The sequence below is a fragment of the Pongo abelii genome, chromosome 6 (genome assembly GCF_028885655.2).
Source record: "Pongo abelii isolate AG06213 chromosome 6, NHGRI_mPonAbe1-v2.0_pri, whole genome shotgun sequence".
Classification (NCBI taxonomy): Eukaryota; Metazoa; Chordata; class Mammalia; order Primates; family Hominidae; genus Pongo; species Pongo abelii.
Genome location: NC_071991.2, coordinates 150,153,103 through 150,168,362, shown reverse-complemented (window position 1 = coordinate 150,168,362; position 15,260 = coordinate 150,153,103). Strand labels below are relative to the sequence as shown.

At 43.6% G+C, this 15,260-nt stretch overlaps 1 protein-coding gene across 1 annotated transcript in view; it reads left to right on the top strand.

Moving 5' to 3' along the window:
- The first annotated feature begins 428 nt into the window (after positions 1-428).
- The window catches only part of XRCC2 (X-ray repair cross complementing 2), a 32,879-nt gene continuing 18,047 nt past the window's right edge, over positions 429-15,260 (top strand). Inside the window, exon 1 of the mRNA XM_002818702.5 lies at positions 429-594. Coding sequence (XP_002818748.1) covers positions 556-594 — 39 coding nt within the window. The 5' untranslated portion in view covers positions 429-555. The remainder of the gene's footprint in view (positions 595-15,260) is intronic.

The window sequence follows — 15,260 nt, the reverse complement described above, 5'->3', positions numbered from 1 at the left end:
CATCATTTTGGCCAGGCTGGTCTCGAACTCCCGACCTCAAGTGATCATCCTGCCTACCTCAAAAAGCAACTTGATAAATCCACAGGCTCGGTATATTTTAAAAATTCTTTTAAATACAGTATACTTTTCTGTTTTTTTCCAGAATTAACCATGAATCGCACACACAGCCAGAGGCTTTTAACCCGAGAACGGACAAAGGGGCCTGCTTGTGCAGTACAATTATTTTTAATGGTTAAACAAATTAAGTACATAAGATCAGCTTTACCTAATATAATAATAACGAACCAAAGTTTACAACAGACAAGAAAAGCACCAGCTGTCCCCGCCACCCCGGCTCGATCTCCAAGAGGGACGCGGAAGTCTGACGTCATAGGAACTGGGGGCGGGGCGGTGTGGCCAGCACACCCTATTGCGCATGCTCCCGCCTCCCCGGCCGCGGCCTGGCGCAGTGCGCACGCGCACGGGTGGGCGGGTTTGACTGGCTGTAGAGTCTTCGCCGTTGGTGAATGGCATTGGTGGCGGGAAAGTTGAGTCCTGCGCCGAGCCTTCGGGGCGATGTGTAGTGACTTCCATAGGGCTGAGTCTGGGACCGAGGTGAGAGCCGCCGGGTTGGGAGTGAGGGAGATGGGAACAAGGCCGCCGGTGGGCGAGGGGAGCCGAGGGAACCTGGGGGGCTGGGAGGCTTGGGGCGGCGCGGCCTGGCCGGGCTGGGACCGGGCTCTCGGCCTGGACGCCGGCGATGCTGGCACCCTCTGCCACCTCTCACCTGGGCCCCAGGGGTCCGCCCCTGGGCAGCCTGGAGTCCTCCGAGGTGGGAGGACCGGGCGGAGGTGGAGGAAGTCTTTCTTTGGAAGACTTGCTGCCTGCCCAGATCGATACAACATACGAGGTCTCTCCTCCCAAGAGTTATGGTCTAAAAACCCCTCACAAATTAACTACCGTTGGAAATGTCAAGCTATGCAAGAAAAGCTAGAAAATGCGCCCGTTGGAGCATTTGGAGCTTTTCTGGAACAGGTGGTGTTTGCGGAGGTTGCCTCACCTCCCTGTAGCCCACGTGTCTCTGCTTAGAGCAGCTGGCCCTCGCCACCCCCCAGTATTCGTTTCCAGCCCAGGTAGCTCCAGAGCCACACAAGCCGGTGGATGCCCCTCAAGAATTGAACCAAGTGTCCAGCACTTACTATGTGTCAACTACGGGTTAAGGGATAGGAGTAAGCAACAAAGACATAATTTCTGCCATTAAAGAACTAGTAAGGGAGGCTGCTGTAAGAATTACAGTATTGCACAAAAGTTTGTTGTCCATTAGAGGGGCGGGCATCATGGAAGATGCAGGAGGAGATGACTGAAGTTTGAAGGACCATTTGAAGTGGTTTGGCAAGGAGAGGATGACATTCAGAGCGGAGACAGTCGGGAGTACATGGATTCTGAATTAAGCAAGAGCATGGCTTATTTAGATAACTGCAAGTATTTCTGCAGAATTGGAACAAAGGGAGTGAGGGACAATAGGTTGGGAAGTAAGCGCTGAGCAGTGGGCCGGGTATGAAGGATCTTTTATTCAGATGAGAGAGGAAGCAATCTCAAAAGAGTCAGCAAACATTTTTGTGGAGGGCCATGTGGTAAATATTTAGGCTTTGCAGGCCATGCCGTTTCTGTCACAACCACTCAACTCTGCTGTTCTAATGGGAAGGCGGTCATAGATAAATAAAGGCACATGGCAGCGTTCCAATAAAGCTTTGTTTTTTGGATTTAGCCTGCTGGCCATAGTTTGACAATCCCTGTTCCTAAAGAGTAGAACCGAGGTACAACAGACTGGGAAACACACCAGAGATATGGGGAAAATGGTAAATCAATATAAACTAGAGGGGCAAGGAAGACTTGAAAGTGTTCTCAGGAAATAAGCTAATTTTTATAATGATGAGATAACAAGATATTCAGTGGAGGAAGATAAGCATAACCAAAGGCATAACAAGTGAAATATTTGTGTAGAAAAAAATTTCATAAGTTATATTCCAGGAAATTGTGAGATATTAAAACACTCAGATTCATGTAAAATTCTGAAAAGAAAAAAAAAAAGAGGAGAACCACTGCTTAGTATAAGAACGGCTACAGTTAAAACCATAGATGTATATATTTAAAAATATATTTATATATAATATTTTAAAATATATTTATAATATATATTATATAGAAAGTGTATAATACAGATAAACATTTTTTTATATATAAATATATATTTTTTGAGATGAAGTCTCACTTTGTTGCCCAGGCTGGAGTGCAATGGTGCGATCTCAGCTCACTGCAACTTCCGCCTCCCAGGTTCAAGCAATTCTCCTGCCTCAGCCTCCCAAGTAGCTGGGATTACAGGCACATGCCACCACACCCAGCTAACTTTTGTATTTTTAGTAGAGATGGGGTTTCGCCGTGTTGGCGAGGCTAGTTTTGAACTCCTGACCTCAGGTGATCCGCCTGCCTCAGCCTCCCAGAGTGCTGGGATTACAGATGTGAGCCACTGCACCCAGCCAAAACCTTATATTTAAATGATTATTTGAAACCCAGGTTAAGGTCCGATGATTTTTGCAATCAGAACAAGCCTCGTATCCAAAAAATGGAAGTCTAGCACAGTTAAGTCATGGAACAAAGAATTTAACATCATATCCTTTGCCTACCTTGTCTGTGTGGCAATCCTAAGCCTAGCTCATACTACTCTGGAGTAGAGTGGGGTGGAATGGTGAATAGGAAGCTAGGCAATTGGCGCTGCTCTATTTTCCTTTTTATTAACAAAACCAGTTAAGCCAGTCTCTTTCCCTTTAAGTGTCTTGGGAACTATGTGGCCACTGCCAAACTTGTTTGAACTCTAGCTTCTTTGCACATTCATCTACTTGGAGTTTACTTGGAGGGATTGTGTTCAGGAATATATCTGAAGCCATAAGCTAACCCAAGAAACTGAAATAAACTACTTTAAATTTTTGTTTTTTTTTGAGACAAGAGTCTCACTCTGTTGCCCAGGCTGGAGTGCAGTGGCGTGATCTCGGCTCACTGTAACCTCTGCCTCCCGGATTCCAGCAATTCTCCTGCCTCAGCCTCCCGAGTAGCTGGGACTACAGGTGCATGCCACCATGCCCGGCTAATTTATTTTTTATTTTTATTTTTTTAGCAGAGACCGGGTTTCACTATGTTGGCCAGGCTGGTCTTGAACTCCTGATCTCGTGATCCGCCTGCCTCGGCCTCCCAAAGTGCTGGGATTACAGGCATGAGCCACCGCGCCTGGCCTGCTTTAAAATTCACTAGAATTAGAACCTAATAAAATAGTTAACCTTTCTTGTGGGTATCAGAGAAAAGACATTTCATACGGGGGTCTTCAAGAAAATAAATTTGTAAGAATATATTTTTAGGCTGGGTGCGGTGGCTCATGCCTGTAATCCCAGCACTTTGGGATATTGAGGTGGGCAGATCACCTGAAGTCAGGAGTTAGAGAGAAACCCTGTCTCTACGAAAAATAAAAAAAATTAGCTGGGTGTGGTGGTGGGCACCTATAATCCCAGCTACTTGGGAGGGTGAAGGAAGAGAATTGCTTGAACCCGGGAGGTGGGGGTTTCAGTGAGCCGACATCACGCCACTGCACTCCAGCCTGGGTGACAGAGCAAAACTCTGTCTCAAAAAAAAGAACATATATATTTTTTTTTAGCAGATTCTAGGGATGAAGTTTATGGTAAGCCAGGTGGAGCGTGGAAAACATATGTGCCCTTGATTTAAAGAAGACAAGCATTTGACTACAGTTTACAATAGAACAATCCATTTTTCTCTTTGCACAGTAGCAATGGGATTTTTACTTTTATATCTCACTGAGATTGTGAGAAAAGATTCAGTGATTTGGGCAGTATTTTGGTATCATCCACCAAATGGCTTCATTTGAATATAGTTGTTAATGGTGTACTTTGCATTTTTTCAAGAATGCTAATATGCCTTGAATTTAAAAATAATTGGTAAATAAAAAATTGGAAGTGTCTGTCCAGTTTTGGTTGCTATGCACAGCATACCATGTTTTTTTTTCTTTAAAAAACTAACCCCATTATATGTATTATTAAAGCAGTTCATGTACATGGCAGAAAATTCCAATAGCACTGAAGTGAAAAGTAGGAAATGTCTCCACTCCCATTATCATTACCCAAGGATAGCCCTGTGAATATCTGCACATTCTTCCAGGAATTTTCTAATGACATATTTTGGAGGCTGAGATCTAGAGAATATAGGACTGGAAGTTCAGAAACCTTGGTTCTGCCAGGAGCAAGCATTGTGATTTTGGATAAGTCATTTAACCTTTGCTGTACTTTTGTGAAATGAAGGTGGTAGACTGATTTCTCAGTTCCCTTACAGCTCATATACTCCTTTGTATCGTTTGAACTAAACACAGTGTCTGCATAGTAAATGTAAATATTTACTGATAATAAAGGTTGGTTTTCTTGAAAAGCTACAGGGTGGTCTTTTTGCTAGAGGCAAATATTACATAAGATAAATATTTAATGTTTCTTATAAAATAATAATTGGTGTTGTATAATCACAGAGTTTTAGAATAATGCTTATCACCTTTTATCTTTGCTTCCCTTTTACCCAGAATAGAATCCATGTTCCTGCATTATAATTATTCCATTATTATTGCCATCAAATTACTTGCCTCTTAACACCTCTAAGCTATTTACCTACGCATGGTGAAAACCAACTGTCTACTTCCACTCAGCTGAATATTACTAGAGAAAATCACAACTAGGCTGACTTGATTTTATTTTAAATTTATATATTTATTTTCATGTTTTTGAGAAAGGGTCTCACTCTGTCACCCAGGCTGGACAGCAGTGGCACAATTACAGCTCCCTGCAGCCTTGACCTCCTGGGCTCAAGTGATTCTCCCACCTCAGCCTCCCGAGTAGCTGGGACTAAAGGGACACACCACCATGCCTGGCTAATTTTTGTATTTTTTGTAGTGATGGGGTTTCGCCATGTTTCCCAGGCTGGTCTCAACTCCTGGGCTCAAGTGATTCAGCTGCCTTGGCCTCCCAAAGTGTTGGGATTACAGGCATGAGCCACTGTGCCTGGCTCCATTTTAAATTTATAATCATCAATCTTAAATGGGCACCCGGTCTAACTATATTTCTCTAGTAATTCACTTTCTCACTACAAAACATCCAACCTTATCCCGGAATTCCAGACTCATGTTCTATCATCTTGACATCACTATGTGTATGTTTAACAGGCATCCCAGATTTAACATATTTATCCTCAATTGCGTCTAGATCCAGGGAAAATATAATAAAGAGTATAAGAGAAGAGTATTGTATGTATCAATGTTAAATTTATGATTGTGATTGTAATGTGACTATGCAGAATACCTTTTACCTCTTTTTTGAGTTTATTTTGGTTTTATTTTTTGTTTCTGTTTCTTTGTTAGGAATATCTTTTTGCTTAGGAGATACATATTAAAGTATATGAGGGGAAGTTGTTCAACAAAAAAAGTTAACTCACATTTGGCAAAATGTTAGCAATTGGTGGATCTAGGTGAAGGTATTGGTTGTTCAGTGTACTATTCTTACGCTTTCGCTGGAGGTTTTGAATTTTTCAATTTTTTTATTTTTATTTTTATTTTTTTGAGACAGTCTCCGTCGCCCAGGCTGGAGTGCAGTGGCATGCTCTCGGCTCACTACAGCCTCCGCCTTCTGGGTCCAAGTGATTCTCCTGCCTCAGTCTCCCTAGTAGCTGGGATTACAGGCATGTGCCACCATAGCTGGCTAATTTTTGTATTTTTAATAGAGATGGGGTTTCGCCATATTGGCCAGGCTGGTCTCGAACTCCTGACCTCGTGATCCACCCGCCTTGGCCTCCCTCCCATAGTGCTGGGATTACAGGCGTGAGCGACTGCACCCCGCCAAATTTGTCAAAATTTAAAAATTGGGGGCAAAAACTTAATGTGCCTCAAACTGAAGTCTTGATTGACCACCACACACGTGCACTCACCCCCAGCCTGCTGCTTTTCAGATCTTCCCTATTTTGTTAAATGGCGGCTTTATTCTACCTGGTGCATAAGCCAAACACCTTGGAGTCCTCCTTGACTCTGCTTGTTCTCACATATCTCCTGTCAGTCCACTTGATTCATAAGCAAATTCTGTCTCCTGTACATTCAACATACTTTGTGAAATTGACCACTCCCCACTGTCTTTACCACAACCATCATTCCTGCTGCTGTCACCAGCACCTCCTTTTATTGCAGTAACCTAATTGGTCTCTGCTTCCAACCTTTCCACACTTACCCCAGGCTATTTTCTACATAATATCCAGAGTGATTCATTTTAAACATAAGCAGACTGTACTGCCGAAAGCTTCCGAGAGGCTCCCATATTGTTTACAGTAAAATCCAGAGTCCTTATCCTCTCCTACACGGGTACGCGCGTTGCCCTGTAGCCCCACCCATACTCTGTGTCTCAATCTCCTGCCCTTTTGTTCTCGTCTCCTGCCCCCTCAGTCGTCTTCAGACATTGTCCCTTGAATATGCCGAACGTGGTTCCATGTCAGAGCTGTTTGCACTTCCTGGTCATTCTGCCTCGATTGCGCTTCCTCAGAAATTCACATGGCTCACTTCCTCAGGTGCTTCCGGTTTCCGCTCAGATGTCAGCAAACAGGAGAAGCCTTTCCTGCTCATCCGTGTGGAGCAGCCCTCCTCCTGTCAGCCCTGACTCCTTTACCCTGTTTATTCTTTTTTTTTTTTGAGATGGAGTCTCGCTCTTGTCCAGGCTGGAGTGCAGTGGCGCTATCTCGGCTCAAGGCAACCTCCGGCCTCCTGAAATCAAGCGATTCTCCTGCCTTAGCCTCCGGAGTAGCTGGGACTACAGGCGTGCGCCACCATGCCCAGCTAATTTTTGTATTTTTAGTAGAGACGGGATTTCGCTATGTTAGCCAGGCTGGTCCCGATCTCCCAACTTCAGGTAATCCTCCTGCCTTGGCCTCCCAAAGTGCTGGCATTACAGGCGTGAGCCACCGCACCCGGTCAAGTGTTCATTTTATATTTACGCAAATACCATGATTTTTCAGTTAACAGGGTTGCTCCTAAAAAAAAAAATCATGATTTTATCCTTCTGAAAATTACATATACTGATTTCTTTTTCAGAATTTCCTCTTCCTAAAATAGAGTAATAATTTTTTCTCTTCTTGGGCCAAAAAAAGATAAAAGTAAATAATAGAGTCATAATTTTTGCTCCTAGGAAAGGGCAACTTCTGCACTTGTGAGATAGATTCCCTCCATCCCATGCCACCTCCTCAAGGACATCACACGGGCTGTCCTTCCCGCTTCAGTTATTTTTCTCTGTCTTCTGCATTTTTTTCTCCCAGTCTTTTCCATCAGGATCCCAACCTAAAACAATGAAAACAAGACAAAAGACCTCCCTCTCCGCCACCCCCCACCCCAGTTCTGTACCCTTCATCACAACGATGAGTTGTCTGTGCTCTCTGCCTCCACTTCCTCCTCTCACAGCAACCTTAGCCCACTGTGTTCTGGCTTCCCACTCCACCCTGTTCATTGAAACCTCCCGTCAAGGTTATCAATGACTAGTTGCCAGTGCAGCACTCATTTCTATGTCCTCCTCAAACTGGACCTCACAGTTGATCATGTATCTCCGTAAAACATCTCCTTCCCTCAGGACTCTTAAGGGCCCGCCTCAGTCAAACTTAGGGCCTGAAGGAACACAGGAAAATGCAGGCTTCCTGCAGGCAAGCTGTCTGAGGAGGGGGCAGATTCATGCATGTCTAGTTTCTGCTCTTAAAATTAACCGTAGAAAAATCTCTTTCCTGGAGGAAGAGAGAAGGAAAAGATGGGAGAAAATACCAGAAGTATTTTTCCAGCAGAATTCTTCCCATACAAATGGAGTAATGAGTGTTTCACCATCAGAAAGCTCCTGCAGTTTTGATTTTGTGCTTTCCTGCCTCTTGCTATGATCTTGCATAAAGATTATTTTTATGTCTAAATGAAATTTTGAAGCACGGTCAGATAAAATTTTCTAAAGGATTCATTTAATGGAATTAACAATTTGGGAAACTTCTTAAGTTTAAAATTTAGTACTACAATCATGATAAACTGTCCATGAAAAAAACTTTTTAAAAATGTTAGTGCTTACAAATTGTTAGAAATTGATGCTGCTTAAATAGTCACGTATAGATAATTTTCGCTTGACTTTTTATGTATTCTTCTATTTTCCCTTTCCTCTTACAGGGTGATTGCTTTTTAAAAAGTAATTATAAAAGCAGCAGCCCTTCAGGGAATATACTTAGAAACAATGGTATTTGAGTAATAGTTGGCTTTTCCATAAAATTTAGAGAAATGCTTTATTGAAGAGCCAGTACCATGCCTTGAAGGACAACTGAATTTTCAAAGTGGCAGAGAAGTCTGATTTCACATGTGATGGATAATTAGTCCTCTGAATCTAGGAAATGTGGTGATAAGGGCCAAGCTTTACATTGATCCCACACGTCCTCACATCGCTGCAGCTCTCCTCTGCCTCCTACTCATTCCAGCTGCTCTCTGCTTTCCCTGTGCTACCAAGTTGCACACACATTTTTGCTTGAAGTGAATTTCCTCTACATATCAGTAGTACAACTATTAAGACTTGTATTCAGTCGGGCTCAGTGGCTCACGCCTGTAATCCCAGCACTTTGGGAGGCTAAGGCAGGCGGATCACCTGAGGTCAGGAGTTCGAGATCAGCCTGGCCAACATGGCGAAACCCCATCTCTACTAAAAATACAAAAATTAGCCGGGCGTGGTGGCTCACACCTGTAATGCCAGCTAGTCAGGAGGCTAAGGCAGAATTGCTTGAACCTGGGAGGCGGAGGTTGCAAAGAGCCAAGATCCTGCCACTGCACTCCAGCCTAGGCAACAGAGACTCCGTCTCAGGGGAAAAAAAAAAAAAAAAGAATTCACTCTTTTGTATTCAGGGGTAAAAAAGACAAAGGAAAAAAAACTATTCAACTTATAGGTGGAAATCCAGGCCTCTTATAGAGCAAGGTTGGGAATATTTGGTTTAGCATGTTTACTTCTTTAGGTAGCCTTTTCCACTGCTTAAACTGGTTTGAAACCTTGCCAGTGGGGTCCATTTCCAAGCAGATTTAATCACAAAAGGGGTGAGGAGATAAACTTTTATCCAAATGGGTTTTGTATTAGGCCATTCTTGTGTTCCTATAAAGGAATACCTGAGTCTGGATAATTTATTTCAAAAGAGGTTTAATTGGCTCCTGGTTCTGCAGGCTGTACAGGAAGCATAGTGGCATCTACTTCTGGGGAGGCCCCAGGAAGCCTCCAATCATAGTGGAAGGCACAAGAGCAGGCGTCACATGGTGAAAGCAGGAGCAAGAGGAGAGAGAGAATGGTGGAGGGAGAGGGAGGGGTGACACTCTTTTAAGTGACTAGATCTCTTGTCATGAGCTCACTTATCAACAAGGGGATGGGCCCAACCCATTCATGAAGGATCTGCCCCCATGATCCAAACACCTCCCACCATCAGGCCCTACCTCCAACAGTGGGGATTATGATTCAACATGAGATTTGGGCGGGGACAAAGAGACAAACTATATCAGGTCTTATATACATGTTTGTTTTATACATGTCATTCATTTCTGGTTAATTTAAGCACTCCCTGCTTTAGTGTAGGCTTTTTTTTTTTTTTTTGAGGTGGAGTTTTGCTCTTGTTGCCCAGGCTGCAGTACAGTGGCATGATCTGTGCTCACTGCAACCTCCACCTTCTGGGTTCAAGCAATTCTCCTGCCTCAGCCTCCTGAGTAGCTGGGATTACAGGCACCTGCCACCACGCCCAGCTAATTTTTTGTATTTTTATTAGAGAGGGGGTTTCGCCATGTTGTCCAGGCTGGTCTCGGACTCCTGACCTCAGGTGATCCGCCCGCCTTGGCCACCCAAAGTACTGGGATTACTGGCGTAAGCCATCACGCCCAGACTAGTGTAAGCTTTTCTAAATGATGTTTAAAAACATCTATATGGGCCGGGCATGGTGGCTAACGCCTGTAATCCCAGCACTTTGGGAGGCTGAGTCGGGCGGATGACCTGAGTTCAGCAGTTCAAGACCAGCCTGACCAACATGGCAAAACCCTGTCTCTACTAAAAATACAAAAATTACCGGGCATGGTGGCACACGCCTGTAATCCCAGCGACTCAGGAGGCTGAGGCAGGATAATTGCTTGAACCCGGGAAGACAGAGGTTGCAGAGAGCTGAGATCACGCCACTGCACTCCAGCCTGGGTGACAGAGTGAGACTTGGTCTCAAAAAAAAAAAAGTCTATATAATATGTATTCTACTAAATAGGCGATATACTGATTGCCCTAAAACAGGGCAATGTTTTGTTAGTACCTTGATGGTAGTCATAAGGATGTGTACCCACGGACTTCTGTGTAATAGAGGTTTGTATCAGTTATCCAGACCTGAACATCTAAATAGTTGGAGGTTTTGTTTTTTTTTTATGAGACGGAGTCTCGCTCTGTCACCCAGGCTGGTATGCAGCGGCGCGATCTTGGCCACTGCAAGCTCCGCCTCCCTGGGTTCATGCCATTCTCCTGTCTCAGGCTCCCAAGTAGCTGGGACTACAGGCGCCCGCCACCACGCCCGGCTAATTTTTGTATTTTTAGTAGAGACCGGGTTTCACCGTGTTAGCCAGGATGGTCTCAATCTCCTGACCTCGTGATCCGCCTACCTCGGCCTCCTAAAGTGCTGGGATTACAGGCATGAGCCACCGCGCCCGCCCTAATAGTTGGAGGTTCTTTACATTCCCCATTCTTCTCCCAGTTCTGCCTGTGCATGCCTTGTTTGCCTGTAGTTTAATAGGCAGCTATTAAGTTTCTGCCAAGCATAAAGCATTGCATTTTGGAATTGGTAACCAAGCCAATATTGATCCCTTTCCTTTTAAATGTTTATATCCAGATGAGGGAGAGTGGCTGGCAATGTGTTCTTAAGGACAGTAATAGCTTCATGGAGGGAAGGAGCCTTTGAAGAATGTCCAGAATTTTCATTCATTCAGTAGGGAATTTAGTTGGAGGAAATAGGGTAAAGATATTCCAGGTAGGAGGAAAAAAGGCATTTCTCTATCAGTACACAATTTATATTTACCTGAAAGAACTATGTACTAAAATCTCTCACTCATAATTAAAAGTCACTCTCACGCAGATTAGAATTGGCCAACTCTCTTTTATGCTCTCAGTGCCCCATGTGTATTTCTGTTACAGCACCTGCCTAATTTTATTGTACTTTGTTTTTTACAGCCTTTTGACTCTTTAAATAGGTCACACTATGTTGCTAGTGTTGGTCCAAGCATCCTTTCACCTTGGCCTCCCAAAGTGCTGGCATTACAGGCATGAGCCACGATGCCTGGCCTCCCCATCAGTTTCGTTGAAAACAGCAACTGTGTTGGCTCCATCTTTATATCCCTAGCACTTACCTCAGTTCCTGGAACATACTTGACTTGCATGAAATGTTAACCGACCGGTAAGTGGCTGGGCATGGTGGCTCACGCCTCTAATCCCAGCACTTTGGGAGGTCGGGGCAGGCAGATCACTTGAGGTCAGGAGTTTGAGACCAGCCTGGCCAACATGGTGAAACTCCGTCTCTACTAAAAATAGAAAAAATAGCCGGGTTTGGTGGTGGGCGCCTGTAATCCCAGCTACTCAGGAGGCTGAGGCAGGAGAATTGCTTGAACCCAGGGGCTTGCAGTGAGCCGAGATTGTGCCTCTGCACTCCAGCCTGGGCGACAGAGTGAGACTCTGTAAAATGTTTACCATTAAATGTCTGTATAATTGAGCATTATCCCTTTTGCAGACTACATGCTTGCTCCAGCAATGCTGCTGCTGCTGCTGAAGACGTTTGGGACACCTTGTTAGTGTTCAAGTTTCAACTAAAGGAATGGTTGAAAGAAGTCAGATAATTGCCCAGACAGGACCCCAGATGGCTTTCCTCCTGTTTTTTAATTTTTAACTTTTATTTTTCTGTAGAGGTGGGATCTCACTATGTTGCCCAGGCTAGTCTCAAACTCTTGGCCTCAAGTACTCCTCCTGCCTCAGCCTCTCAAAGTGCTTGGATGACAGGTGTGAACCACTGCACCTGGCCTGATTTTCAGTTTAATAGGTCCAAAAACTCAGTTTAGTCCTTGTACTCATATTTGATTAGTCTCAGTGATACTGAGGTTATATAGCTTAGTAGAAAAATTCCAGGCTTTGAGAATCACAGAGATCTTGATTAAATCCTGGCCCTGGCATTTACTAGTTTTCTCATGTGAAAAATAGAATAGTAACAAGTAGGGTTGATGTAACAATTAAAGGGTATAATATAAAGAATGTACTGCTGGTACCACAGTAAGCTCAAATAACTATTATTAGATAGCTATTGTTATGATAATAGAACTTAGCAGATGCTGATTTACAATCCAAATATCAAATCTATTGACTCACAATATTAGTGAAACTGTCAAATAGATTAAAATTGTTATGTCCACTGTGTATTCTTTTCTAGTTAGGGAATTTTGCCTCGGAAAGGTTGCTTAGAGAATTAAGAGAAACAGTTTGTCACAATTGCTACCATCACCAACCTCTGATGCCTGATGTATTAGTCTTCCCTAAGAGGATTAAACTGTCATGTCAAGCAGAATTTACTTGGGTTCCCTTTACCCTGGACACTTAACAAACTCTTCTTTCACTTCTGAAACTGCAGGTTGACCATACCTTGCTTCTATTGACTCTTTCCTTGAATCTGGACATCATTAATTTTAATTTTCTATAATAGGCGTATGTCAGATTTTTGGAGTACCTCTTTTCTTATCCATGGAGGATATGTTCCAAGACCCCCAGTGGATGCTGAAACCACAGATAGTAGTGAACCCTGTATACACTATGTTTTTTCTCATACAGTAATCAACAGGTAGTGTGTACAGCATGGATATGCTGGACAAAGGGATGATTCATGTCCCACGTGGGACAGAACAGGATGGTATGATATTTTATTATGCGACTCAGAATGACATGCAATTGAAAACTTGTGTATTTATTTCTAGAATTTTCTGTTTAATAGTTCCGAACTGTGGTTGGCTATAACTGAAACCACAGAAAATGAAACTGCAGATAAGCGGGGACCAGTGTATGTGTATTTTCTGTCTATGTTTAGAATTTCTTTTTTTTTTTTTTTTTTGAGATGGAGTCTCGTTCTGTCTCCTAGGCTAGAGTGCAGTGGTGCGATCTCGGCTCACTGCAACCTCCACCTTCTGGGTTCAAGTGATTCTCCTGCCTCAGCATCCCGAGTAGCTAGGATTACAGGTGCCCGCCACCACGCCTGGCTAATTTTTTGTATTTTTCATAGAGACAGGGTTTCACCATGTCGGCCAGACTGGTGTCGGACTCCTGACCTCAGGTGATCCACCTGCCTCGGCCTCCCAAAGTGCTGGGATTACGGGTGTGAGCCACGATTACAATTGTTAATTGTAGTATTAACAGTTCGCTCGGCTTGTGAATTGTTAATATTATCCATTACTTGTAAATTTAAATCCATTTCCTATTTCTGGGAGGTTCTTTCACCCCTTTTATAATTCAGTATACTCTGCTTTGACGTAAAACATTGCTTTGGATATTCTCAATGGTGGGCGGTTTTTCTCCTTTGAAAATAAATTTGATTTTCTGAGTAACAGTGGAAAGTCTGATGCAGATTGCCTAATCCTTGTGGGTAACTAAAAGGAGTAATACCATCTTCGCCCAAAAGAGTCCCATTAATAAAATTATTATTATTTTTTTTTTTGAGATGGAGTTTTGCTCTTGTTGCCCAGGCTGGAGTGCAATGGCGCGATCTCGGCTCACTGCAACCTCTGCCTCGGATTCAAGCGATTCTCCCGCCTCAGCCTCCCCAGTAGCTGGGATTACAGGCATGTGCCACCACGCCTGGCTGATTTTGTATTTTTAGTAGAGACAGGGTTTCTCCATGTTGGTCAGGCTGGTCTCGAACTCCCAATCTCAGGTGATCCACCCACCTTGGCCTCCCAAAGTGCTGGGATTACAGGCGTGAGCCACCGCGCCCGGCTTATAATAGTTTCTTGAATACTATTTTGCCAGGATTTCTCAGGGGTGAGGATTCTAAAGTGTTTTCAGCAATGACAGTAAGAGTGTCATTGGACACTCTTGGAAGTGACAATTGGAAGACAATTGGAGTGTCTTCCCAAGTTAATCTAATGAGGATGTTATTCATTCGTATACATGCCTTTGAAGATATTTTATAGTTGTTTCCACGTGCTCTTTCTTGGCCATTAAAGTCTCTGTCTTGCCCGGTGCAGTGGCTCACGCCTGTAATCCCAGCACTTTGGGAAGCTGAGGTGGGTGGATCACCTGAGGTCAGGAGTTTGAGACCAGCCTGACCAACATGGCGAAACCCCATCTCTACTAAAAATACAAAAATTAGCCAGGCATGGTGGCACATGCCTGTAATTCCAGCTACTCCGGAGGCTGAGGCAGGAGAATCGCTTCAACCCAGGAGGCAGAGGTTGCAGTGAACTGAACTCGTGCCACTGCACTCCAGCCTCGGCAACAAATCGAGACTCTGTCTCAAAACAAAACAAAACAAAAAGAATCTGTATTTTTCTTTGAGTTATACTCTTTCAGTCTTGTAGCCCAGTGGTTCTTATATGTTTTAGTCTTAGGACTATGTAACACATTTAAAAATGGGAGATTCCACTGGGCATGGTGGCTCATGCTTGTAATCCCAGCACTTTGGGAGGCTAAGGGGGGAGAATTGCTTGAGTCCAGGAGTTCGAGACCAGCCTGGACAACACAGGGAGACCCTGTCTCTGCAAAAAGTAAAAAAATTAGCCGGGTGTGGTGGCACACACCTGTGGTCCCAGCTACTCAGGAGGCTGATATGCGAGGATTGCATGGGCCCAAGAGGTCAAGGCTGCAGAGAGCCATGATGTCATCACTGCACTCCAGCCTGGGTGACAGAGCAAGACCCTGTCTCAAAAAAAAAATTATTGAAGAATCTAAAGAGCTTTTGTTTATGTTATATGTGTCCATGAAACAGAAACGTAAAATTTTAAAATATTTACATACATGTACAGTGACACACACATTGAATATTTTCATAAAACATTTTTATGAAAAATAGCTGTATTTTTCTAAGAAAAAACAGTGAGAAAATTGACGTTGTTTTACATATTTGCAAATATTTTTAATATCTGGCTTAATGGAACTGGGTTCTTA